Raw genomic sequence first — 25,509 nt, 5'->3', positions numbered from 1 at the left:
AAACCCAAAAAAACCCAAAAACCCCCCAAAATAACAAAAAAAACCAAAAAAACCCCCCCCCAAAAAAAAAAAAAACAAAAAAAACCCCAAACCCCCAAAATAACAAAAAAAAAACAAAAAAAACCCAAAAAACCCCCAAAAACCCCCCCAAAAAACCCACAACCCCCCCCCCAAAAAACCCAAAATAACAAAAAAAAAAAAAAAAAAACCGAAAAAAAACCCCCAAAAACCCCCCAAAATAAAAAAAAAAACCCCAAAACCCCCCAAAACCCCCAAAAAAACCCGAAAAAAACCCCCAAAACCCCCCAAAAACCCCAAAATAACAAAAAAAAATCCCAAAAAACCCAAAAAAACCCCAAAATAACAAAAAAAAACCCCAAAAAACCAAACAACCCCCAAAATAACAACAAAAAAAAAAAACAAAAAACCCCCCCAAAACCCAAAAACCCCCAAAATAACAAAAAAACCCCCCCAAAACAATAAAAAAAACCCCCAAAAACCCCCAAAATAACAAAAAAAAAAAAAAACAAAAACCCCAAAAACCCCAAACCCCCTCTCAGCCGCCCCGGATTCCCTGCAGGGATTTTCCCCATCCCTGGCCAGGTTCCAGCAGGGGCTGGAAAATTCCAGAATTCATTTTTGATTTCCCAAAATTCCCCCCTCAGCCTTGGCCCATCCCACCCCAGCTGGATGAGACAGAGAATTTAATCAATTTAATTTAATGAAATTTAATTGAATTGATTAAAAATCCCAAATTAATCAGGATATTGATTCCCAAAATTCCCAAAGAAACAAATATTGGAATCTAAGATTTAATCAATTAAAGATTGATTAAAAATCCTAAATTATTCAGGATGTTGATTCCCAAAATTCCTGAAGAATCAAATCCTGGAATCTCTGCTCATGACACAGAATTTAATCAATTTATCATTAATTAAAAATCCCAAATTATTCAGGATATTGATTCCCAAAATTCCCAAAGAATCAAATCTTGGAATCTCTGCTCCTAACACAGAGAATTTAATCAATTTATCATTAATTAAAATCCCAAATTATCCAGGATATTGATTCCCAAAATTCCCAAAGAAACAAATCTTGGAATCTCTGCTCATGACAGAGAATTTAATCAATTAAAGATTGATTAAAAATCCCAAATTATTCAGGATATTGATTCCCAAAATTCCTGCTGGGAATGTTGGGAATAAATCAATTTATTTTGATAAATCCCTACCTTAGCTGGACCTGCACTGTGAAGTCACATTTGGTCCCAGAAATATCCCTGGAAAAAAAATAAAATATAAAAACAAACAAAAAAAAATTTAATTAAAAATCTTGTTTTTAATAAAATTCCTCATTATTGTGATTATACATTCCCCAAAAAAATCCATTTATGGAAATAAATTCTTTTTTTTTTTGTACAAAAAAAAATTTAAAATTCACATTTTCAGGTTGATCTAATAATATATACAAATATAATAATAATAATAATAATTAATTACTAATAAATAAAATTAATAACACCAGACTTGGCTGCTCCAGCTCAAAAAGAGAGAATAAAAAGGAGAATTTTTATTTTTTTGAGGTCGATAAATTTATATTATGATTTTATTTTTTTATATTTATTTGTAAATAATTTATTTCTCACCTCTATTTTTGTGTTGTTTTTTTTTTTTTTCTGGTTGGGTTTTTTTTGTTTTTTTTTGTGTTTGGGGTTTTTTTGATTTTTTTTTTATTTTGTTGGGTTGTTTGTTTTTTTTTTTTTTTTTTTTTTTATATTATAACCAAAATTCTGCATTTTTAGAAACTTTAATCCCCCCCAAAAAAACCAACCCAAAACTCAATGGTGGGGTTGAATTCTCTCCTCCCAATACAATAAAAAAAAAAAAAAATTTGATTTTTTCCTTTCCCATTTTCCATTCAGGCCCATGGGAATGTGCATTTTTAGGGTGAAAAATTTGAATTTTTGCTCAATTTATGGCACAGAAAAGCTGCAAGAAGCAAAATTCTGAATTTACAGGAAACTCCCCATACACCAAAAAAAAAATCTGATTTTTCCTTTCCCATTTTCCATTCAGGGACACGGAAATTTGCATTTTTGGGGTGAAAAATTTGAATTTTTGCTCAATTTATGGCACAGAAAAGCTGCAAGGAAACAGAATTTTGGATTTACAGGGATTTCCCCACACACCAAAAAAAATTTTAATTTTTTCCCTTCTGTTTTCCATTCAGGGCTATGGAAACCTACATTTTTGGGGTGAAAAATTTGAATTTTTGTTCAATTTATGGCACAGAAAAGTTGCAAGGAAACAGAATTTTGGAGTTTTATGGAGCTCCCCATACACCAAAAAAAATTGGATTTTTTTCCCTTCTGTTTGCCATTCAGGGCCATGGGAATTTGCATTTTTGGGGTGAAAAATTTGAATTTTTCTGACTCACATGGAGCTGCTGATCTGCTGCACCTGCTGGGGGGTGAGGGCGAAGGCAAAGCAAGTCTCCCGAAATCTCTGGCTGTTGTCTGAGGCTGAAACACACCAAAAAAATTCATTTAATTAATTAAAAATTAGCGTTAAATTAATGTAAAAATAGCGTTACATTAATTAAAAAAAAATCGTTAAATTAATTTTAAAATATCGTTACATTAATAAAAAAAAAATCGTTAAATGAATGTTAAAAAATTCATGAAGTTAACCCGGAAAAAAATCATTAATTTAATAAAAAAATCATTGAATTAATTTAAAAATTAGGCTTAAATTTATTTTAAAGTGTCATTAATTTTAAAAAAAATCATTAAATTAGTATTAAAACATTCATTAAGATAACAAAAAAAAATCATGAATTTAATTTTAAAAATAATTAATATTTTAAAAATCGTTAAATTAATATAAAAATTATTAAATTAATATAAAAAATTAATAAAAAATCAATAATATTAAAAAACTTATTAAATTAATTTTAAAAATCATTAAATGAATATTTTTAAAAAATCATTAAATTCACCCCCAAAAAATCATGAATTAAAAAAATCATTAAAATAATTTTAAAAATCATTAAATTAGTAAAAAAATTCAATAAATTTTTAAAATCCATTAAATTGATAAAAAAAACATTAAATCAATATTTTAAAAATAATTAAATTAATCAAAAAAAATAATTAATTTAAAAAATCATTAAATTAACCCTCCGAAAAATCATTAAATTAATAGAAAAATAATCACTAAATTACTAAAAAAAAAAATCATTAAATTAATAAAAAAATTAAATTAATTAAAAAATAATGGGGTAATAATGGGATAATAATGGGGTAATAATGGGAGAATAATGGGGTAATTAATAATGGGATAATAATGGGGTAATAATGGGAGAATAAAGGAATAATTAATAATGGGATAATAATGGGATAACAATGGGATGGGATCAATGGGATCATGGGATTGGATCAATGGGATGGGATCCAATGGGATCCAATGGGATCCAATGGGATACTGGGATTGGATCCATGGGATCATGGGATCAATGGGATGGGATAATGGGATCAATGGGATCAATGGGATCAATGGGATCCATGGGATCCATGGGATCAATGGGATCAATGGGATCAATGGGATCAATGGGATGGGATAATGGGATCAATGGGATCAATGGGATCAATGGGATCAATGGGATGGGATAATGGGATCAATGGGATCAATGGGATCAATGGGATCAATGGGATCAATGGGATCAATGGGATCAATGGGATGGGATAATGGGATCAATGGGATCCATGGGATCAATGGGATAATGGGATCAATGGGATCCATGGGATCAATGGGATGGGATCCATGGGATCAATGGGATCAATGGGATCAATGGGATCCATGGGATCAATGGGATGGGATCCATGGGATCAATGGGATCAATGGGATCAATGGGATCCATGGGATCAATGGGATTGGATCCATGGGATCAATGGGATCCATGGGATTGGATCCATGGGATCAATGGGATCAATGGGATCATGGGATTGGATCCATGGGATCAATGGGATCAATGGGATCATGGGATAATGGGATCCATGGGATCATGGGATAATGGGATCCATGGGATCAATGGGATCATGGGATTGGATCCATGGGATCCATGGGATCAATGGGATCATGGGATAATGGGATCAATGGGATCAATGGGATCATGGGATTGGATCCATGGGATCAATGGGATCATGGGATTGGATCCATGGGATCAATGGGATCAATGGGATCCATGGGATTGGATCCATGGGATCAATGGGATCAATGGGATCCATGGGATTGGATCCATGGGATTTCAGCTCCCTTGAACCCAAACCCCGCTGGAATTCTGTGCTGGGCCCTTTTCTCACTGACTGGGAACAAATCCCTGGGAGCTGCAGATCCCAGAGAATTCCCATTCCCAGATCCCAGAAAATTCCCATTCCCAGATCCCAGAGAATTCCCATTCCCAGATCCCAGAGCTCTGACATTCCCAGATCCCAGAAAATTCCCATTCCCATTCCCAGATCAAGCTCTGAAATTCCCAAAGCTCTGAAATTCCCAAAATTCTGAGATTCCAAAACTCTGACATTCCCAAAGCTCTGAAATTCCCAAAACTCTGAAATTCCCAAAATTCTGAAATTCCCAATGCTCTGAAATTCCCAAAGCTCTGGGATTTTCCCTTTGGAAATTTGGGATTTTGGGGGGTCCAGATCCCATGAATTCCCTGCCCCGTTTCAAACACCCAACAAGCCAAGCTCATCATTCAATTGATAAAAAAAAAAAAAAATAAAATTCTGGAGGATGATTAAAACCAGAAAATTAAAAAAAAATAAAATAAATTAATTCATTTTAAAAAATTAAATTAAATTAATTTTTAATTTTTAATTTAATTTTAAAAATTAATTTTTAATTAAATTAATAAAACGGCTGCAAACACAACCCTGCCCTGCAAGAGAAAGGTAAAATGGAATTTTAGCAGGAAAATTTGGAACCAATTTTGCCAGGAAAATGGAATTTTTAATGAAATAAAAGCTGGAATTAAGGCAGGGTAACAGAGTTCATAAAATGGAATTTTACCAGGAAAATTTAAATCAATTTTGCCATGAAAATGGAATTTCCAATCCAGGGTAAAAGAGTTCATAAAATGGAATTTTATCGTGAAAATTTAAATCAATTTTGCCATGAAAATGGAATTTTTAATGCAATAAAACTCGAATTAAGGCAGGGGGACAGAGTTCATAAAATGGAATTTTATCGTGAAATTTTTAACCAAATTTGCCATGAAAATGGAATTTCTAATGCAATCGAAGCTGGAGTGATTTATTAAATATTAAAATTATTTCTTTAGCCCTGTGAATGCAGCAGAACTTGGAAAAGTCCAGAGTGCAAAATTCCTAAAAAAAATCGCATTTCTTTTTTTTTTTTTCTTTTTATATAATATATGCTATATATTATATAAAATAATATATAATATAAAATAATATATAAGGTGTCTATAAGTCTATTTCAAATATTAATGCATAAACATATTAAATACACATAAAGACATAAATATATATAAATATCTAAGAATGTGCAAATAGATGTAAATGTGTAAAAAATCAAGATATAACTTCAAAAAATACGTAAGTATAAAAAGATATAAAATAAAAATCAATAGGATATCGATATAATATAGAAATAAAGATAAAATAAATATAAATTAAAGATATAAAGATATAAATATAGATATAAAATAGCTAGAAATACAGATATAGAGATATAAATATAGATATAAATATAGATATAAAATAGATATAAAATAGATATAAATATAGATATAGATATAAATATAGATATATAGATATAAAATAGATATAAATATAGATATAAATATAGATATAAATATAGATATAAATATAGATATAAATATAAATATAAATATAAATATAAATATAGATATAGATATAAATATAAATAGACATAGAAATAGAAATAGAAATGTAGATAAAAATAAAAATATAATGTATATAAAAATTAAAATAAAAATTAAAATAAAAATAAGAATAAAAATAAAAATATAAATATGTATATAAAAATAAAAATATCAATATCTTTATATCCACACAACCCAGAGATCACCTATTCAATAAATATAAAATAACACAGAAAAACAATTTTTTTTTTTTTTTTTTTTTTTTACTAATTCTGCTCTTTATTTTGGGAAAGCCCTCCATGAGCAGGGTGGAAATGCAGAACCCAGCTGCAATTTCTGCAGCTCTAAAAATAATTCTGTTCCACCTCCCCAGTAGCCAGGGCTAAAAATAAACACCCCCCATCTTTCTGCAGGGAAAAAAAAAAAAAATCTTTATTTTGAGAAAAAAAAAAAAAAAATCTTTATTTTGAGAAAAAAAAATCTTTATTTTGAGGAAAAAAAAAAAAATCTTTATTTTGAGAAAAAAAAAAAAATTAAAAATCTGAATTTCCATTCAGCCACCGAAAAAACCTTCCAGGAATTAATTTTTGGTATTACAGAAAGTTGATTTTTAAATTTTTTTTTTTTAAATTTTTTTTTTTTTTGGTGATGTTTCTTAAAAAATCAATAAACTGAGGTTGATTTTCCCATCATCAATTATTAAATATTGAAGGGGATGTATTTAAAGAGAGGATTGGGCTGAAATTAAACTTTTTACAATATATTTATAAATATATTTCTATTCAATATATTGGAAATATATTAAACATATTTCCAATAATTCCCAAAAGTTAATTTTTTTTTTTAATTTTTTTTTTTTTGGAGGTAAGGAAGAGGATGAGGAGCAGAGGAAATTTTTACTGAGTGCTGTAAGAAAAACAAAATTGGGTTTTTGACTGTCCCTTCTTGGTCCTGACTCTTTTGTATTTTATATTTTATATTTTATATTTTATATTTTATATTTTGTATTTTGTATTTTGTATTTTATATTTTGTATTTTGTATTTTGTATTTTGTATTTTATATTTTGTATTTTATATTTTGTATTTTATATTTTATATTTTGTATTTTATATTTTCTATTTTATATTTTATATTTTATATTTTATATTTTATATTCTCTGTGATTCTGTGGAGGCCAAGAGCCTTCCCAGCTCCATTCAAGCTGTGTCTGGAAAAAATGTCCTGTCAGGGCCTGAGATCCTGGGACATCCATGGCCTGGAAATCTGGGACATCCAGGGCCTGGAATTTTGGGACATCCAGGGCCTGGAAATCTGGGACATCCAGGGCCTGGAATCTCATTCCATCCATGTCCTGGAATTTTGGTTCATCCATGTCCTGGAATTTTGGGACATCCATGGCCTGGAATTTTGGGACATCCATGTCCTGGAATCTTGTTCATCCTTGTCATGAAATTTTGGGACATTCATGTCCTGACAGGGCCTGGAATCTTTGTCAGGGCCTGGAATCCTGGGACATCCATGCTCAGGAATTTTGGGACATCCATATCCTGGAATCTCATTCCATCCATGTCCTGGAATTTTGGTTCATCCATGTCCTGGAATTTTGGTTCATCCATGTCCTGGAATTTTGGGACATCCATGTCCTGGAATCTCATTCCATCCATGCTCTGGAATCTTGAGACATCCATGTCCTGGAAATTTGGGACATCCAGGTCCTGTCACAGCCTGGAATCTTGGGACATCCATGTCCTGTCAGGGCCTGAGATCCTTGAGACATCCATGTCCTGGAATCCTGGTTCATCCATGTCCTGGAATTTTGGGACATCCATACCCTGGAAATTTGGTTCATCCAGGTCCTGGAATCTCATTTCATCCATGTCCTGGAATTTTGGGACATCCTTGTCCTGGAATTTTGGGACATCCTTGTCCTGGAATTTTGGGACATCCATGTCCTGGAATTTTGGGACATCCATACCCTGGAAATTTGGTTCATCCAGGTCCTGGAATCTCATTTCATCCATGTCCTGGAATCCTGGGACATCCTTGTCCTGGAATTTTGGGACATCCATGTCCTGGAATCTTGGTTCATCCTTGTCCTGAAATCTTGGGACATCCATGTCCTGACGGGGCCTGGAACCTTTGTCAGGGCCTGGAATCCTGGGAATCTCATTCCATCCATGTCCTGGAATTTTGGTTCATCCATGTCCTGGAATTTTGGGACATCCATGCTCAGGAATTTTGGTTCATCCATGTCCTGGAATTTTGGGACATCCATGGCCTGGAATTTTGGGACATCCATGTCCTGGAATTTTGGGACATCCATGGCCTGGAATTTTGGTTCATCCACGTTCTGGAATTTTGGTTCATCCATGTCCTGGAATTTTGGGACATCCATGCCCTGGAATCCTGGTTCATCCATGCCCTGGAATTTTGTTCATCCTTGTCCTGAAATCTTGGGACATTCATGTCCTGACAGGGCCTGGAACCTTTGTCAGTGCCTGGAATCCTGGGAATCTCATTCCATCCATGTCCTGGAATCCTGGGACATCCATGTCCTGGAATCCTGGGACATCCATGTCCTGGAATTTTGGGACATCCATGTCCTGACAGGGCCTGGAATCTTTGTCAAGGCCTGGAATCCTGGGACATCCATGTCCTGGAATCTCATTCCATCCATGCTCTGGAATTTTGTTCATCCATGTCCTGGAATTTTGGGACATCCATGCTCTGGAATTTTGTTCATCCATGCCCTGGAATCTCACTCCATCCATGCTCTGGAATTTTGTTCATCCATGCCCTGGAATCTCACTCCATCCATGCTCTGGAATTTTGTTCATCCATGCCCTGGAATCTCACTCCATCCATGCTCTGGAATTTTGGGACATCCATGCCCTGGAATCTCACTCCATCCATGTCCTGCCATGTCCTGGAATCCCAGTGCCCTCATCTCCACGCATGAGCAGATTGAGCAATCAGCTGAAGAAAACCTTCACAAATCCTTTTTTTTTTTTTTTTTTTTAGGAGTTATTCAGTCGCTCAAAGCTCTCTCAAAAGAAACACTCTGGGCTCTGCAAAGCTCAACTTGAGGCCCATGCAAATCCAAAAAAAAAACCAAAAAAACAAAAAAAACCAAAAGAACCCCAAGTGTGCAGTAATTCCAGAGCCAATATTTCAATATTTCACCCCATTCTTGCACAATTAAAAGCTGCAAGGGCCGGAAGTCACAGAACTCAAAGCTTGAGTTTGAGAATTTGAGTGTTTTGTTGAACTTCCTCCCACAAAAAGAACATTTAAAAAAAAAAAAAAAAAACCCAAAACAATAAACACAGCAGACAGTAAAAGCGTGACTTTCATATAAACCAGAGGAGCAATAGCACAGAGCCCGAGATCAGCTCGCTGATAAAGAAAAAGGAGAAATTCCTGCCAAAAAAAACTTTCCTGCTTTCCAACCCGCCTCTCTCCTGCTCTCAATTGTTTGATTGTTTCCTGGCTGGACCTTGAAACTACAGGAACCCTCCAAGATTCCAGGCAGCTCAGCTGCAACATCTGGATTGCTCCCAGATAAAGGAAAATTCAAAAATTCACAGGGAGCGCCAGTGAGGAGCACAAAAGGTGCTTGGGAAGGGTGGACTCAAGCCCTGAGAGGAAAATTCTGCTGCCTGGAGAAATCCTGGCAGGAAAATCCAGAATTTAAAGAATTAAACTGAGACCTGCTGCTTGCAGAAATCCTGGTAGGACAATCCAGAATTTAAAGAATTAAATTCAGAGCTGCTTGCAGAAATCCTGGTAGGACAATCCAGAATTTAAAGAATTTAATTCAGACCTGCTGCCTGCAGAAATCCCAGTAGGAAAATCCAGAATTTAAAGAATTAAATGAGACCTGCTGTTAGAAATCCTGGTAGGACAATCCAGAATTTAAAGAATTTAATTCAGACCTGCTGCTTGTGGAAATCCTGGTAGGAGAGCCCAGAAATTAAAGAATTAAGTTCAGACCTGCTGCTTGTAGAAATCCTGGTAGAAAAATCCAGAATTTAAAGAATTAAACTGAGACCTGCTGTTAGAAATCCTGGTAGGACAATCCAGAATTTAAAGAATTAAACTGAGACCTGCTGCTTGGAGAAATCCTGGTAGGACAATCCAGAATTTAAAGAATTTAATTCAGACCTGCTGCTTGCAGAAATCCTGATACTAGAACCCAAAATTTAAAGAATTTAATTCAGACCTGCTGCTTGTGGAAATCCTGGTAGGAGAGCCCAGAATTTAAAGAATTAAATTTAGAGCTGCTGCTTGCAGAAATCCTGGGAGTAGAACCCAGAATTTAAAGAATTAAATTCAGACCTGCTGCTTGTAGAAATCCCGATAGGAAAATCCAGAATTTAAACTTAGACCTGCTGCTTGCAGAAATCCTGGTAGGACAATCCAGAATTTAAAGAATTAAATTCAGACCTGCTGCTTGCAGAAATCCTGGGAGCAGAACCCAGAATTTCAGGAATTGAGACCTCCATGGCTCAGCAGAGGCACTGGGAGCTCTGATGGAATTCTGGAATTCTGCTGCCTCTGAGGGATAATGACTGATCTGTGCCTCCTTTCCTTGCAGGAGGCTGCAGGAAAAAAAAATTCTGATTTCTCTGGCTCAGATGCAGCCCCCAGTGCTGTGTTTGGAGCACAGCAAATAAACTGCAGGGGGATGATCCTGGTGCCATTTGGGTTGATTTTAAACAAGGAGGAGAGCTCACAGCCTCTCTTTAATCCTTTCAATTGGGGGGGAAAAAAAAATAAAAAAAATAATTTAAAAGCTTCATTTCCCTAAGCCCCCTAAAGCAGTTAAATTTTTTTTTTTTTAATAACTACAGAGCTCGAGCAATTAGGAATGACATTTGCTGTGACAAGAGGCATTTTTTTTGGATGTGGCTTCAATATCTCATGTCCCTTCCATAATAATCTGGCAAATTCTGGGCCTTGTTCCTGACAGTAAACACATTTCAGCACACAAAAGGGATCTTTATCTGTGTGTTAGGAGTTACTTTTAGAAAATGTGCTTTAAAAAACAACCAATTAGCAACAGTCTGTGCTCCGGGGGGCTGGAAATGGGGGAATTAAGTGAGAGCTGCAGCTTCACTCCACAAACAACCAAAATTCTCTTTTTTTTTCTCCTTTTTAGATCCCGTGAGAAAAACAACAGAGAAGCACGGGAATAAAGCAATCCGTTGCATCAAAGCCACAGTGGGCAGCTTTTCCTCCAAATATATCAAATCATTCTATTTTTAAAAAAAAAAATAAATAAATAAAAATAATTAGGGAGCTTTCCTGGGACACGAAGCCACCCCATCCCATCCCGATATTTCTGCACTCGGCAATGAGGGTGACTCAGAAAACGCGGATCCGATTCAGCAGCTCCACTGCAAACGAACAAACCGTTCTTTGTGTCACACCACAAAAAAAAAAAAAAAAAAAAAAAAAAAATGTCCCGGGAAGGGCTGGATGTGGCACTCAGGGCCCCGGGCTGGTGACAAGGTGCTGATCAAAGCTTGGACTCCGGGATCCTGGAGGGCTTTTCCAACATCGGGGATTGTGGGATTCAGCCAGGCCAGGCTCCAAAGGAGCTGCTGAGAGGGGCAGGGATGGAGAAATCCCGAAATTCCAGCCCAGCTCTGAAGGGCAGAGATGGAGAAATCCCGAAATTCCAGCCCTGCTGAGAGGAGCAGAGATGGAGAAATCCCCAAATTCCAGCCCAGCTCAGAAGGGCAGGGATGGAGAAATCCCGAAATTCCAGCAAGGCTCTGAAGGGCAGGGATGGAGAAATCCCCAAATTCCAGCCCAGCTGAGAGGGGCAGGGATGGAGAAATCCCCAAATTCCAGCCCAGGCTCCAAAGGAGCTGCTGAGAGGGGCAGGAATGGTGAAATCCCGAAATTCCAGCCCAGCACAGAAGGGCAGAGATGGAGAAATCCCCAAATTCCAGCCCTGCTGAGAAGGGCAGGGACGGAGAAATCCCGAAATTCCAGCCCAGCTCAGAGGGGCAGGGATGGAGAAATCCCGAAATTCCAGCCCAGCTCAGAGGGGCAGGGATGGAGAAATCCCCAAATTCCAGCCCTGCTGAGAGGGGCAGGGACGGAGAAATCCCGAAATTCCAGCCCAGCTCAGAGGGGCAGGGATGGAGAAATCCCGAAATTCCAGCCCAGCTCTGAAGGGCAGGGATGGAGAAATCCCAAAATTCCAGCTCAGCTCCAAAGGAGCTGCTGAGAAGAGCAGGGATGGAGAAATCCCGAAATTCCAGCCCAGCTCAGAGGGGCAGGGATGGAGAAATCCCGAAATTCCAGCCCAGCTCAGAGGGGCAGGGATGGAGAAATCCCCAAATTCCAGCCCAGCTCAGAAGGGCAGGGATGGAGAAATCCCGAAATTCCAGCAAGGCTCTGAAGGGCAGGGATGGAGAAATCCCCAAATTCCAGCCCTGCTGAGAGGGGCAGGGATGGAGAAATCCCCAAATTCCAGCCCAGCTCAGAAGGGCAGGGATGGAGAAATCCCAAAATTCCAGCCCAGCTCAGAAGGGCAGGGATGGAAAAATCCCGAAATTCCAGCCCAGGCTCCAAAGGAGCTGCTGAGAGGGGCAGGGATGGAGAAATCCCCAAATTCCAGCTCAGCTCCAAAGGAGCTGCTGAGAGGAGCAGGGATGAAGAAATCCCGAAATTCCAGCCCAGCTCAGAGGAGCAGGGATGGAGAAATCCCGAAATTCCAGCCCAGCTGAGAGGGGCAGGGATGGAGAAATCCCAAAATTCCAGCCCAGCTGAGAGGGGCAGGGATGGAGAAATCCCCAAATTCCAGCCCAGCTCTGAAGGGCAGAGATGGTGAAATCCCAAAATTCCAGCCCAGCTCTGAATGGCAGGGATGGAGAAATCCCCAAATTCCAGCCCAGCTCCAAAGGAGCTGCTGAGAGGGGCAGGGATGGAGAAATCCCCAAATTCCAGCCCAGCTAAGAGGGGCAGAGATGGAGAAATCCCCAAATTCCAGCCCAGCTAAGAGGGGCAGGGATGGAGAAATCCCCAAATTCCAGCCCAGCACATCCCTCTGAGAACAGAAGAATTCTCCAACAGAAGAATCGAACATTTTGAATTCTTCAAACAGAAGAATTCTCTTATTCCTATTTCCTCCTTACAAATGAGATTTAGCAGATTTCATTTCCTGATCTGTTCCTCAGTTGAGTGCTACCCACCCACACGAAATATTTGGGTACAGAATTCCTGCTCAAATGTCCTGCTGGGCAACTCCCCTGCCCTGAGCCTTTCTCAAATCATTATTTCTTCAAACAACCATCGCTTCTCCAAGGGACACAAAATTGTAGCAAAACTTCCCAGCTCTCCCACCTGGACTTGGGAACAACCCAAGGATTTGTTTTGCTCAGTTTTAAATCATTTCAGGAGGATCTGAAATTTGATTTTTGTGAATTCTCTCTCACACACACACACATTTTCTTTCTCTTCCAGTGGGTTCTGTTTCAATTATTCCAAACCCCACCCTGCCTCATCCTCGTGGGGGAGGCAAACCAGAGCACATTCAAAAGTTCTTTATCCCTGTGCCGTGAGTAATCCCACGGGGAAAAAAAAAAAAAAAAAATAAAAAATAAAAATAAAAAATCGAGCAGGAGACGCTGAAACCTTGGCTAAATTCCAAATTCTGAATTCCTTTCCAACCCAAACCATGCCAGGATTTTAAACCATCCCTGGATACTGAAGCTCTTGCCCCAAAAAGCTCAATTTAAAGTTTTTTTTTTAATAAGATTGCTTCAGACAAACAGAATTCCCCCCCAAAGAACAAAAGCCCCAAACATTCCTCAAGTTAAAAGATAAGGACAGGGATTGATTCCAAATATCTGCTTGGAATCTCACTTCCATTTTCCACCCCTGAAACACACCACAAAAAAGAAAAATATCCCAAAAATAGCTCACACCAGCAGCACTGCCTGGAATGGTTATTAATCAATTAGGGCTTGGATTAAAGTTAAATAGATACAGGGCACTTCTGCAAAGAGCACCTGAACCAGAAATCAAATTATCAAAATCCCTGCTTTTCCCTCAATTACAGCAGCTAAACAAAAAAAAATTACACAACTCACACCTGAGGTGGAAAATCACCTGAACCAGAAATCAAATTATCAAAATCTTTGTTTTTCCCTCAATTACAGCAGCTAAAGCAACAAAAAATCACACAACTCACACCTGAGGTGGAAAATCACCTGAACCAGAAATTAAATTATCAAAATCTTTGGTTTCCCTCAATTACAGCAGCTAAAACAACAACAACAAAAAAATTACACAACTCACACCTGAGGTGGAAAAATCACCTGAACCAGAAATTAAATTGCCAAAACTTTTGTTTTTTCCTCAATTACAGCAGCTAAAACAACAAAAAAATAAAAATACACAACTCACACGAGGTGGAAAAATCACCTGAACCAGAAATTAAATTATCAAAATCTTTGGTTTCCCTCAATTACAGCAGCTAAACAAACAAAAAAAAATTACACAACTCACACACCAGGTGGAAAAATCACCTGAACCAGAAATTAAATTATCAAAATCTTTGGTTTCCCTCAATTACAGCAGCTAAACAAAAAAAAAAAAAATTACACAACTCACACCTGAGGTGGAAAATCGCCTGAACCAGAAATTAAATTATCAAAATCTCTGCTTTTCCCTCAATTACAGAAGCTAAACAAAAATTACACAACTCACACCTGAGGTGGAAAATCACCTGAACCAGAAGATTAAATTACCAAAATCTTTGTTTTTTCCTCAATTACAGCAGCTAAACAAAAATCACACAACTCACACCTGAGGTGGAAAAATCACCTGAACCAGAAATTAAATTATCAAAATCTCTGCTTCTCCATCAGTTACAGCAGCTAAAACAACAAAAAATTACACAACTCACACATCAGGTGGAAAAATCACCTGAACCAGAAATCAAATTATCAAAATCTTTGGTTTTCCTCAATTAAAGCAGCTAAAGCAACAAAAAATTACACAACTCACACACCAGGTGGAAAAATCACCTGAACCAGAAATCAAATTAACAAAATCTTTGTTTTTCCATCAATTACAGCAGCTAAAACAACAAAAAATTACACAACTCACACATCAGGTGGAAAAATCACCTGAACCAGAAATCAAATTATCAAAATCTTTGTTTTTCCCTCAATTACAGCAGCTAAAACAAAAAAAAATTACACAACTCACACCTGAGGTGGAAAATCACCTGAACCAGAAATCAAATTGTCAAAATCTTTGTTTTCCCCTCAATTACAGCAGCTAAACAAAAAAATAAAAATACACAACTCACACATGAGGTGGAAAAATCACCTGAACCAGAAATCAAATTACCAAAATCTTTGTTTTTTCCTCAATTACAGCAGCTAAAACAACAAAAAATTACACAACTCACACATCAGGTGGAAAAATCACCTGAACCAGAAATCAAATTGTCAAAATCTTTGTTTTTTCCTCAATTACAGCAGCTAAACCAAAAAAAAAAATAAAAATACACAATTCACCAGCAGCCTCCCACCCCCCAGCCCTTCAGGGTACCTGCTCAGCTTTGTTTACAAGGGATTTCTTCTGCAAAGGACTTTTCTTTTTTTGTTTTTTTGGTTTTTTTTCCTCACTCACCCACCCTCTCTGCCCAGATCTCCTCTGACAAATCTGCTCCTCCTAGCAGCAGGGAATTTTTTATTGTTTTTTTTTTTCCTGGGGATTTTTCAAGGCAGCAGAAAGTTCCAAAACACAGAAATCCCCAGCACTGGGGCAACGCTGAGGAGTGTCAGAAGTTAAATTGTAAAATCTCACATTACAGAATGCTCTGGGAACAGCAGATTCTTCCCAGTGATTTAAACCTTCAGACAAAAAAAAAATAAAATAAAATAAAATTTCAGCTGCATGAAAAGCAGCCACGACTTGAAAAGAAGCACAAGTTCCCTAAATTCACATGTTCACACTGTGATGGATCCAACAAATTTCCAGCCTGGCAGAGATGAGAACATTTTAAAAACTTGACAGATTTGGGGGTAGTTTTGTTTAGTTTGGTTTTTTGGGTTTTTTTTTTTCTAATAATGAAACTCCGTGGTTTATAAGAACTACCGAAAGTAAAATGTTTTTTTTTTTTAATTTTTTTTTTTTTCTCTAAGATTTAGTTTGTTTCTTGTTGAAAGGAACAAACTTGAAAAATAACGGATGTTTAAACCATATTTAGAGGCTCAGCTAAAGCAACTAATGAGTGTTAGGTAAGATGTCTCTCCATGCAGAACAATCTGTTCCAAAAGTTCCCAAAAATAGCAATTCTCTAAACACTGCTGTGATGCAATATTTAACCACTTGCTGCTGCAGCAGCAGCTGAATTGTTGGATCTCAAAAATGTGGAATTTTTGAGATTTCTGTGTTTCCCCCCCTGGAAAACACTGCTCTGGAGCTGAAACCTCGGAGAAGGCTTGGAAATGTGAATAATGAGTTAGGAAATCTGAATAAGGAGTTAGTAAATCTGAACAATGAGTTAGGAAATCTGAATAGTGAGTTAGTAAATATAAATAATGAGTTAGTAAATCTGAACAATGAGTTAGTAAATCTAAACAATGAGTTAGGAAATCTGAATAATGAGTTAGTAAATATAAATAATAAGTTAGGAAATCTGAATAATGAGTTAGAAATCCCCAGTGTGCAGTGGGTCAGGTGTGTGTGTTTTCACTGGGGTTTAAATTTGAGGTTTTTATGTAGAGTGGTGGATGTGGGACAAGATGGAGAATTTGGGGTGGTGTCTTTTCTTCTTGTTCATCTTCTTCTTCCTCACAGAACTCGGGCAGTGACCTTTGGTTGGTCACTCTGAGGGTGGTGGGAATCCATTAATGGGTCAGGAGGATCAATAATTTAGGTGTTAAATTTTATTGGTTTGTTTAGATTTAAAAGGCTTTGGAGCAGCCTCAGCTGGAGCCATTTCCCCACTTCCAGCCAGGAGCTGGAGGTGCTTTGTGTCACACTTTGTGGAATTTTTTTTTTAAATAAAATATAATAACCATCCAAACCCTGAACAGGAGAATCATCTCAATCACCTTTCTAATAGTTCTGGCTCTGAGAACAAAGAGCTGAAGGTGATGGCAGAGCCCTGGTGGGTGCTGCAGAGCCCAGCTCACCCCCCGTACCCCCAAACCCTTTTCCCACCCCCCCCCCAATTCCTTACCTAGGCTGGTGGGTTTGATCAGCTCGTCCAACAAATCGTAAAAAGGCAATTTCTGCAGTTTGATGTCGGGGTGCACGGGGTGCAGGGCCGATGTGAGGTGGGGCAGTTCCAGTTCGTGTTTGGGTGCCAGCAGTGACACGGGCAGCAGGGGGGACGTGGCGGGGTGACCGTCGTAGGAAAGCTGAGGAATGCCCGACGGCGACAGCGCGGCCGGCATGGAGCTCGAGTGCACGGAGGGCAGGGACAGCTCGGCCGGGCTCATGATTTTCTGCGGGAATCTCCTCCTGTAAAGTTCTTTGATTTTCATCTGCACGGCGGGGCTGCAGCCGGCCTTGAGCAGGTGCAGGGCTTTGGTGAGCAGTTCGTGTTTGCGGCCGTGTTTGTTCCTCCCCGCGTAACCCAGCAGAACCTGCAGCTCCGACACTCGAAGGCTCATCACCATTTGCTTCAAAAAATTAAAAAAAAAAAAAAAAAAAAAAAATACACAACACATAATTACTGATGGGGTTTCCAGCATCTTCGCTGTTAAAAAATGAGAGATAAAAAATCAAATTCAGCAAAATTTAGGTTGTTTTATTCGATATACAGAGCAAGCAGGGCTGGGGAAGGTGAGGGGTCACTGCTCACTGCACTCCCCAGCCAAGCTCGGTTTCAGCCTCTCCTCACACTGCGGGCTCTCACTGTAATCAATAATTCTTGGGGTTTTGTTGTCATAAGCAGTGGTGGTTGAATAAACATCTTTACACAAATTCACACATCATCAGTCACAGACAGCCATCTGATAACCACCTGAGAAATTTGGGAGTTTGGGTTTTGGGATAACCACCTGAGAAGTTTGGGAGTTTGGGTTTTGGGATAACCACCTGAGTTTTGGGAGTTTGGGTTTTGGGATAACCACCAGAGTTTTGGGAGTTTGGGTTTTGGGATAACCACCTGAGAAGTTCTGGGAGTTTGGGTTTGGGGATAACCACCAGAGAAGTTTTGGGAGTTTGGGTTTGGGGATAACCACCTGAGAAGTTCTGGGAGTTTGGGTTTGGGGATAACCACCAGAGAAGTTTTGGGAGTTTGGGTTTTGGGATAACCACCTGAGAAGTTTGGGAGTTTGGTTTTTGGGATAACCACCTGAGAAGTTTGGGAGTTTGGGTTTTGGGATAACCACCTGAGAAGTTCTGGGAGTTTGGGTTTTGGGATAAACACCTGAGAAGTTTGGGGAGTTTGGGTTTGGGGATAACCACCTGAGAAGTTTGGGAGTTTGGGAGTTTGGGTTTTTGGGATAACCACCTGAGAAGTTTGGGAGTTTGGGAGTTTGGGTTTTTGGGATAACCACCTGAGAAGTTTGGGGAGTTTGGGTTTTTGGGATAGGCAGCATTGATCAAAGGCAGGAAGGGCTATTGGAAAATCATTGATCAGTATTGATCAGACAAAGGCAGGAAGGGCTATTGGGAAATCATTGATCAGTATTGATCAGACAAAGGCAGGAAGGGTATTGGGAAATCATTGATCAGTATTGATCAGACAAAGGCAGGAAGGGTATTGGAAAATCATTGATCAGTATTGATCACACAAAGGCAGGAAGGGCTATTGGAAAATCATTGATCAGTATTGATCACACAAAGGCAGGAAGGGTTTTTTGGGAAGTCTGACTTTGCAAGCTGGTAACCAATACAACTTATTTGAAAAACAGAACATATTCTAATGTAACATAATACAACATAAAATAACAAGGTGATTTTAAACAGAATTATTTGATCATGTAATTTCCTTTATCTATGCTTCAGTTCAGAGCTGAATATTCTGGTTTATACAAACCCCAATGCTTTTGTGATTGACACCAATCTTTTATCAATTGTCACATCACCCACAGCAGAAAGGCCCTGAAGCTCAGGAGGATGGAAGTTTGTAAAGGCTCTGTGCCACTGCTCTGCCCCCTTTGATAATGCTCCCACATTTCTTACAATATTCCTACATTTATTTATTATTTATTACGTATTTATTGCAAGAAATATGCTCCCGTATTTATTCCAAATGTCCCAAATTTAATACAATGATCCCATATTTGTAAAATACTCCCCTATTTACTACAATGCTCCCAAATTTATTATAATGATCCCATATTTATCCCAATGCTCAGGATTTCAAGTCTGCAATGAGAGATTTTTCAAGGTGTTTCCACCCTGTTTGCAAAAACCTGAGCAGAGGACTCGGTGCAATATAAAAGTTGTAACTCTAATTCTTTTTTAATCACTTATTAATAATTTTCTACTGCTCTAGACTCATTTTCTATTGCTCTAGACTCATTTTCTACTGCTCCAGACTAATTTTCTACTGCTCCAGACTAATTTTCTATTGCTCTAGACTAATTTTCTATTGCTTTAGACTAATTTTCTATTGCTCTAGAATATTTTATACTGCTCTAGACTAATTTTCTATTGCTCTGGACTAATTTTCTGCTGCTCTAGACTCATTTTCTATTGCTCTAGACTAATTTCCTATTGCTCTAGACTCCTTCTCTGCTGCTCTAGACTAATTTTCTATTGCTCTAGACTCATTTTCTGCTGCTCTAGACTAATTTTCTATTGCTCCAGACTCATTTTCTGCTGCTCTAGACTAATTTTCCACTGCTCTAGACTAATTTTCCACTGCTCTAGAACTATTTTCTCTTGCTCTAGAATTATTTTTCTCTTGCTCTAGCAATTCTCCACGGCCAATATCCAAGGTGAGCCAAGGCTCAGCCCCAAACAGCAGCTCGGAATTTCACTCCCATTTTCATTTCCTCCCTCACTTTGTGCCATGCAGCAGAACCAATCCGAGCAGGTTAAAGAAAGGGAATTATTGATGCCATTAAAAGGAGACTGATAAAATTCCATTTGTCACTGGGCTTAAAAGGAAATTTCTTCCCATTCCACCTGTGCTTCTCCCATCAGAGCTGCCCGTCCTGTTTGGGATGGGGGAGCTGGGCTTTGCCTTCTGTTAATTACCATTAATTAACGCGGTCATTTCGTGCCTGCCGACGTGAATCACACTGGTACAACTTGTCACCTGCTTCACTTTGTGCAGGAACCGAGAAAAACCCTTCCCAAACCAGTGCAACCAGTCCTCACCAGTGTGCAGCAACTGGCCGGGAAGGAGCCAGAAAATCAACTTCAGGGCCTGGGTTTTTTTATTTTTTTTTTTTTTTAATTGAAAAATGTGCTTTTTTATTGATAAAAAAATCCATTTCAGGGGCTTGTTCATCATGAAAAGGGCCGGAATGATGAATATCCCTGCAGAATTCTGGATTGCCAAGGAATCCTAAAGAAAGACAATGCCTAAAGTCCCCTGATGTGACAGCTCGCCTGAATCCTCTGCAAGGAAGCACAAAATATCCCGAATATTTTGTAGCCAAACGCTCCCACCCTTTCAAACCGTGCAAAAAAAAAATAAAAAATTCATTCTCCAACGCTGCTCCGAATTTTTTATTTTTTTTTTTTTCCCCACGTTCATTCTCAAATCTGAAGTGCCAAGATTTAAAAAAGTTTAACAAAACTTTTTAACGAGCTGAAGTGCTGACAGCCGAAAGGAAAAGTGAAACAAATAGATTGGAAACGTGGAAAAAAACATTTTTTATAATGCTTTCCAAACACTTCTTCAACAGAACGAGTGGTTCCAGCTGAAGGCTTTAATGCCATCACCGTTCAAAGTCCAAATTTCACCAAGAAAATCCGTGAAAAAAAAAAAAAAAATCTCAATTTCTCCAATTTACTCTGGTTCATCCCACACCTCATCACAATCCCAGTTCCTGTCTGGTTCAGGCAGGGAAAAAAAACCAAATTCTGCCAAATTCACCATGAAAATCCATGAAAAAAATTCAATTTCTCCAATTTACTCTGGTTCATCTCACACCTCATCACAATCCCAGTTCCTGTCTGGCTCAGGCAAGGAAAAAACCCAAATTCTGCCAAACACACCAAGAAAATCCATGGAAAAAATTCAATTTCTCAAATTTACTCTGGTTCATCTCACCTCATTACAATCCCAGTTCCTGTCTGGAGCAGGCAGGGAAAAAAAAAACAAATTCTGCCAAACACACCAAGAAAATCCATGGAAAAAATTCAATTTTTCCCATTTTCTGTGGCACATGTCACCTCATCACAATCCCAGCTCCTCCCTGGCTCAGGCAGGAAAAAAACCCAAATTCTGCCAAATTCACCAAGAAAATCCATGGAAAAAATTCAATTTCTCCAATTTACTCTGGTTCATCTCACACCTCATCACAATCCCAGTTCCTGTCTGGCTAAGGCAGGGAAAAAAAAAACAAATTCTGCCAAATTCACCAAGAAAATCCATGAAAAAATCCCAATTTCTCAAATTTTCTCTCTCACATCTCATTTCATCACAATCCCAGCTCCTGTCTGGAGCAGGGAAAAAACCCCAAATTCTGCCAAACACACCAAGAAAATCCATGAAAAAAATTCAATTTCTCCAATTTTCTCTCTGGCTCAGCTGCAGCTGAAGGGCAAAAAGTCAAAGACTCAAAACTCAAAAGTTTTGCTTGGGGAAATGTTTTTTTTTTTTTTTTCTTTTCTTTTTTCCTGAGCAAAAAGATCAGTGGCACCTGCCAGGTACAAACCCCAAGAGCAGCAAATTCCTGGCCCCACCTCTGAATTAATTAGCATCAATATTCAGATTAAAATATTCTGATTTTTTCTATCCCAACGGGAAATAAAGTAACAAAACACCAGCAGAAAGGTGAAATGCAGAGGAATAAAAAAGTGCAGAAGAATAAAAATAAAATAAATAAATTAAATAAATAAATAAAATATAAATAATATAAATGTAAGTATAAATAAAACTATAATATAATGTAACATAATATATAATATCATGTCATATCCTAGATATAATATCATTTATATAATGTATATTGATATAGATATATACTTTATATATCTATATTAATATATAGAAATATATATTATAATTATAAATTATTAATTATAATAATATTTTATATATATATATAGTTTTAAGAAATTTAACTCAGTGATGCTATTTTATAAACACCAATAAATCCCCAAAATTCAGTTAAATTTTAGGAAATTTAACCCAGTGATGCTTTTTTTTACCTAAACACCAAAAAATCCCAAAATTCAGTTAAAGTTTAGTAAGTTCATAGATGCTATTCCATACCTGAACACCCCAAATTCAGGGTTTGATCCCAAGAGATTTTTATGGGATCCATCCAATCCCACACACCCCAAATTCAGGGTTTGATCCCAAGACATTTTTATGGGATCCATCCAATCCAACACACCCCAAATTCAGGGCTTGATCCCAAGAGATTTTTATGGGATCCATCCAATCCAACACACCCCAAATCCAGTGTTTGACCCCTGAACTTTGTGGGGTTTTTATGGGATCCATCCAAATATCACACACCCCAAATTCAGGGTTTGACCACTGAACCCTGTGGGGTTTTTATGGGATCCATCCAAACTGGGCAACCATAGCCCCCAAAATTCAGTGTTTGACCACTAAATCCTGTGGGGTTTTTATGGGATCCATCCAATCCCACACACCCCAAATCCAGTGTTTGATCCCAAGAGATTTTTGTGAGATCCAGGCAAATATCACACCCCAAATCCAGTGTTTGACCCCTGAACTTTATGGGGTTTTTTATGGGATCCATCCAATCCCACACACCCCAAACTCAGGGTTTGACCCCTGAACTTTGTGGGGTTTTTAATGAGATCCATCCAAAGCCCCACATCCCAAATCCAGTGTTTAACCTCTGAACTTTATGGGGTTTTTATGGGATCCATCCAATCCCACACACCTCAAATTTAGGGTTTGACCCCTGAACCCCAAATCCAGAGTTTGACCCCTGAACTTTGTGAGGTTTTTATGGGATCCATCCAATCCCACACACCCCAAATTCAGGGTTTGATCCCAAGACATTTTTATGGGATCCATCCAATCCAACACACCCCAAACTCAGTGTTTGACCCCTGAACTTTATGGGGTTTTTATGGGATCCATCCAAACCCCCACATCCCAAATCCAGTGTTTGACTCCTGAACTTTGTGGGGTTTTTATGGGATCCATCCAAACCCCCACACCCCAAACCCAGAGTTTAACCCATGAACTTTATGGGGTTTTTATGGGATCCATCCAATCCCACACACCCCAAATTCAGTGTCTGACCCCTGAACTTTGTGAGGTTTTTATGGGATCCATCCAAACCCACACACCCCAAATTTAGGGTTTAACCTCTGAACTTTATGGGGTTTTTTATGGGATCCATCCAACCCCCACACCCCAAATCCAGTGTTTAACCTCTGAACTTTGTGGGGTTTTGTCAGATCCAAACTGGGAGATCACACACCCCAAATTCAGGGTTTGACCACTGAACCCTGTGGGGTTTTTATGAGATCCACCCAAATTGGGCAACCATAGCCCCCAAAATTCAGTGTTTGACCACTAAATCCTGTAGGGTTTTTATGGGATCCATCCAATCCCACACACCCCAAATTCAGGGTTTGACCCCAAGAGACTTTTGTGAGATCCAGCCAAATATCACACCCCAAATCCAGTGTTTGACCCCTGAACTTTGTGGGGTTTTTATGGGATCCATTCAATCCCACACCCCAAATCCAGTGTTTGACCCCTGAACTTTGTGGGGTTTTTATGGGATCCATCCAAACCCCCACATCCCAAATCCAGTGTTTGACCCCTGAACTTTGTGGGGTTTTTATGGGATCCATCCAAACCCACACACCCCAAAATTCAGTGTTTGACCACTAAATCCTGTAGGGTTTTTGTGAGATCCATCCAAACCCCCACACCCCAAATCCAGTGTTTAACCTCTGAACTTTATGGGGTTTTTATGGGATCCATCCAAACCCACACACCTCAAATCCAGAGTTTAACCCCTGAACTTTGTGGGGTTTTTATGGGATCCATCCAATCCCACACACCCCAAACTCAGGGTTTGATCCCAAGACATTTTTATGGGATCCATCCAATCCAACACACCCCAAATCCAGTGTCTGACCCCTGAACTCTGTGAGGTTTTTATGGGATCCATCCAAACTGGGAGACCACACACCCCAAATTCAGTGTTTGACCCCTGAGCCCCAAATTCAGGGTTTAACCTCTGAACTTTGTGGGGTTTTTATGGGATCCATCCAAACCCCCACACCCCAAATCCAGAGTTTAACCTCTGAACTCTATGGGTTTTTTTATGGGATCCATCCAATCCCACACACCCCAAATTTAGGGTTTGAGCCCTGAGTGTTCAGTTTGGTGCCACTGAGGACACACCAACCCCTGCAGGCAGAGCTGCTGGGGCAGGGATTTGTTCCAGCTGCCAGAGACGTTTGTTAGCTGAGAAAAGTCTGCCAAGATTTAAGTCACGTCTAAAGCAGGTTGGATTTAAAGCAAGTCCCGATTTATCTTCATCCATACCCAAAGTTTTCCCATTCCCAGGAGAACCTCGCTGCTAGGGGAAGGATATTTTTATTATTTTTGCTATTTAATAAGGTTGCTGACACAGTGCTAATCTCCATTTTCTTGGAGAATCCGGGTTTTTTGTTGGGTTTTTATTTTTATTTTTTTTAGCCATGCTTAAACTTTTGTTTTTTTTTTCTTTTAACAGCTGAGAATTCTGTGCTGGAATCATTTCCAAATTCCAGTTTAGGAAATCGTGGATCTGCCACGGGAGCCTCTCAGCAAACACACCTTAAAGAGTGAAGGCAATAATTTGGGAGAGGGTCACTGCCACACAAATCGAGTTTTTATTAAGAATATTTTTCACTGAAGCCTTGCTGGCTGACAGGAGAGGTGCAGTGCAGCCCCTGCCAGATGCAGCCAGATGTGCAAAGAGTTCCCTAAACCCGGAATCACAAAGGTTTGCAGCTTCTGATCAAAATAAAAACATCTGGCAGAGCACTCTAGAATAGCCTGAAATGCTGTTTGCATTAAAAAATTGATTTCTCCTCCCTCGGTGAGCTAAAAAAAAAAAAAATAAATTTAAATATCCACTTTAAATCCACAATTAACACAAAATAAATCGTCCCAGTAACCCTTGGAGTGTTTGGGATTTGCAGACAGGATTTTCCTGTCAGGTTCCCTTCCCAGGCAGATAAAAGATCAGGACACTTCCTAAATATTTCAAATATTTGCATGAAGCACAGGGAGGAATTCCAGGAATGCACCTGGAATTCCATGAATGCACCTGGAATTTCAGGAATGCACCTGGAACTTCATGAATGCACCTGGAATTTCATGAATGCACCTGGAATTTCAGGAATGCACCTGGAATTTCAGGAATGCACCTGGAATTTCGTGAATGCACCTGAATTTCATGAATGCACCTGGAATTTCAGGAATGCACCTGGAATTC

At 38.5% G+C, this 25,509-nt stretch overlaps 1 protein-coding gene across 2 annotated transcripts in view; it reads right to left on the bottom strand.

Annotated features, from left to right (window-relative positions):
- PIAS1 (protein inhibitor of activated STAT 1) overlaps positions 1–25,509 on the bottom strand; it is a 59,977-nt gene that overhangs the window by 18,856 nt on the left and 15,612 nt on the right. For both annotated transcript variants that reach the window (XM_088172734.1, XM_088172735.1), the window contains exons 2-4: positions 17,127–17,571; positions 2,437–2,521; positions 1,232–1,279 (exon numbers count right to left, since the gene is read on the bottom strand). In XM_088172734.1, coding sequence (XP_088028860.1) covers positions 1,232–1,279; positions 2,437–2,521; positions 17,127–17,571 — 578 coding nt within the window. The remainder of the gene's footprint in view (positions 1–1,231; positions 1,280–2,436; positions 2,522–17,126; positions 17,572–25,509) is intronic.

Source organism: Sturnus vulgaris, chromosome 13 (assembly GCF_052056855.1).
Source record: "Sturnus vulgaris isolate bStuVul1 chromosome 13, bStuVul1.hap1, whole genome shotgun sequence".
Lineage (NCBI taxonomy): Eukaryota > Metazoa > Chordata > Aves > Passeriformes > Sturnidae > Sturnus > Sturnus vulgaris.
Note: the sequence above shows the minus strand (reverse complement) of the source record. Positions and strands in the feature narration are given on the sequence as shown.